Source organism: Arachis stenosperma, chromosome 4 (assembly GCF_014773155.1).
Source record: "Arachis stenosperma cultivar V10309 chromosome 4, arast.V10309.gnm1.PFL2, whole genome shotgun sequence".
In the NCBI taxonomy this organism is placed as follows: domain Eukaryota; kingdom Viridiplantae; phylum Streptophyta; class Magnoliopsida; order Fabales; family Fabaceae; genus Arachis; species Arachis stenosperma.
The window spans coordinates 76,201,740-76,204,279 of record NC_080380.1 but is presented as its reverse complement, the minus strand read 5'-3'; the positions used below and the strand labels follow the sequence as shown (position 1 = coordinate 76,204,279).

Genomic DNA, 2,540 nt, shown 5'->3' with positions numbered 1-2,540 from the left:
TCACTTGCTTTCCTTCTCATCATCACCCTTGCTAGCCTTTATGTTCATATTGATGATGCGTAATCCCTCCAAAGGCTTGTATGACATTCTGCAATGATATTAAAAGTTGCTTGTTCCCCAAGCACTTAGAAACAGTGGTAGTCTGCATAATTTATTTGTGGGCTTTTTGAACTTACTTTGGTGTGGGAACACCAAACTTAGTTCCTTGCCAATGCATCAAATTAACCATGTGTGAAACTCTTTCTTCTTTTCTAAGGTAATAGACTAAAACTAGAAAACAACAGGATAATTAACTAGTTCGTCTAAATGCATGAAGCTAGCCTTATGACAGAAAGTGAGAATGTGTTTTATGATGGGATTTTTGGTGGAACACCAAACTTAGAATTCTTCATTCTCCCTTAGATTGTTTTGGTGTGCAACACCAAACTTAGCTTCTTGCAATCTAGATGAAACTAATTAATAGTTTTATTGAATTAGATACGAAAGGATGGTTACCTCTGGTTGGGTTGCCTCCCAACAAGCGCTCTTTTAGTGTCACTAGCTTGACATCCTCTGTACTTATTTAGCTTGGATTCTGTGCTTCCTTCTCCTTGCTCCCTTGTCCTCCTAAGTGAGACCTTGCCTTAGAAAGTTCATCCTGGATGAGGGATTCTTTTCCTTTGGCCATCTCTTCACTCACTTCTGTGATATTCTTAGCCAATTGTTTTATTTGCCTCTCAATTCTTCCGATTGATTCCTCATTGTTCTTGCTTATCACCTCTTGATGTGTCATCATTCTTTCTACTAAGATTTCCAGATTAGTGATCCTCTGAAAGTCTTGTGGACTGGGTTGGTTGTGGGGTGTGTAGTGTGGTTGCAAGGTTGGGAAATTGGGATTGTTGTATTTGAAGTCCCTTTGTTCATGATAGTGAGATTCCCTCATTCTTAGATATGAATGTGGTTTCCATGGTGGAAATTGTGCTTTCACTGTAGTAGAATGGAGAAAGTCAATTTGTCTAGCTATTGACCCCAATTGTTGCTGAGTTTGCTGATGTAGCTGTTTGCTTTGATTCATGATTGCCTTCATTCCTTCAAGATTCTTTATCTCCTCATCTGAAATTGCATTCTGTGGAGTCTCAGGTGAGTGTTGGTTGTTGGCTCTCTTGTTCTTGAACTCTGTAGTTCCTTGGCCAGCTGCTGTTGCTTTGAAGAGGTTATCTAGGACGTAATCCACTGCTCTCCTTGTTTCTGGGGTCAATCCTATGTAGAACGCTCGGAAGTCCTCTTTGTCATTTGCTTTCTTGCATTTTTCCCCTGGTTTGAACAATGATTCTTCTTCTCCTTGTATGAATGGCTGAATCCCCTCTTTCATCTTGATGTTTTGTTGGGATGAGGTGAATTTGGTCAGAAATTTGGTAACCAATTCGTCCCAACTGGTAATACTGCCTTGGGGCATAGTTTCGAGCCATTGTGCAGCTTCATCCTTTAGTGAGAAGGGAAATAACGAGAGCTTCCAGGTGTCATGATTTACACCTTCAAGATTGACAACACCACAAGTTCTCAGAAAAGTGGATATATGCTGTTTAGGATCCTCCAATGGACTTCCAACAAAGGAGCAATTGTTCTTGATTAGTGTAATGAGTTGCGGCTTCATGTTGTGGTGTTTTTCTCTCGAAATCTCTTCTTCAATGACAGCCTTCCCTCGTGCCTCTCTTTTTTTCTATGACATAATTCAACAAACGGAACATACAGTGGTATTTTTTTTGAAAATTGAGTGTAATCAGTTGAGACAAAACTTCAAATGGTTAGTGGGCTAGTAGAGGCAAACCTTCAAACAGTTAGTGGGTTAGTCAAAAATTAAGAAAAAGTGCTTGATCTAAATAACCACCTCACTTAATCATTGTCAATCTAATCAATCCCCGGCAACGGCGCCAAAAACTTGATGGGAATTATTTTGGTTTGAGGAATGAATCTCTCCCAAAAACAACACCAATCTAACCGGCAAGTGTACCGGGTTGTATCAAGTAATAAAAACTCACGGGTGTGAGGTCGATCCCACAGGGATTGAAGGATTGAGCAATTTTAGCTTAGTGGTTGATTTAGTCAAGCGGATCAAGATTTGGTTGATTGAGTTGCAGAATTTAAATTGCATTGAAAGTAAAGAGAACAAGAATTAAATTGCTGTATCTTAAAGAACAAGGAATTAGATGGCAGAAACTTAGATTGCAAGAAATGTAAATTGCAAGAATCTTAAATGGCAAGAATTGTAAATGACTTGAAATGTAAAGGGGATTGGGACTTGGATTTGCAAGATCTAAACAAAGAGAATGTAAATTGCATTAAACAGAAGAGTAATGGGGAATGGGTTGAAACAGATTCGAAATAGAAAATTAAATGAGTAATTAAAGCAAGAAACAGAAAATTGAAATGGGAAATTGGATCTCAGGACCCAGAGACTAGAAAACCAAGTCTAGATCTCAATGCCTTCCTAGATCCAACAAGAACAATCTCAAGGGAATTGTAAATTGCAAGGAAATAAATGAGAAAGTAAGTAGCCGAAA

The 2,540-nt window shown here is 38.7% G+C and overlaps 1 protein-coding gene across 1 annotated transcript; it reads right to left on the bottom strand.

Moving 5' to 3' along the window:
* Nucleotides 1–562: 562 nt before the first annotated feature.
* LOC130975107 (uncharacterized) lies at nt 563–1,633 on the bottom strand. The gene has a single exon (XM_057899939.1). It carries the CDS (start codon nt 1,631–1,633, stop codon nt 563–565), a length of 1,071 nt encoding a protein of 356 aa, XP_057755922.1.
* Between the last annotated feature and the right edge of the window lie 907 nt (nt 1,634–2,540).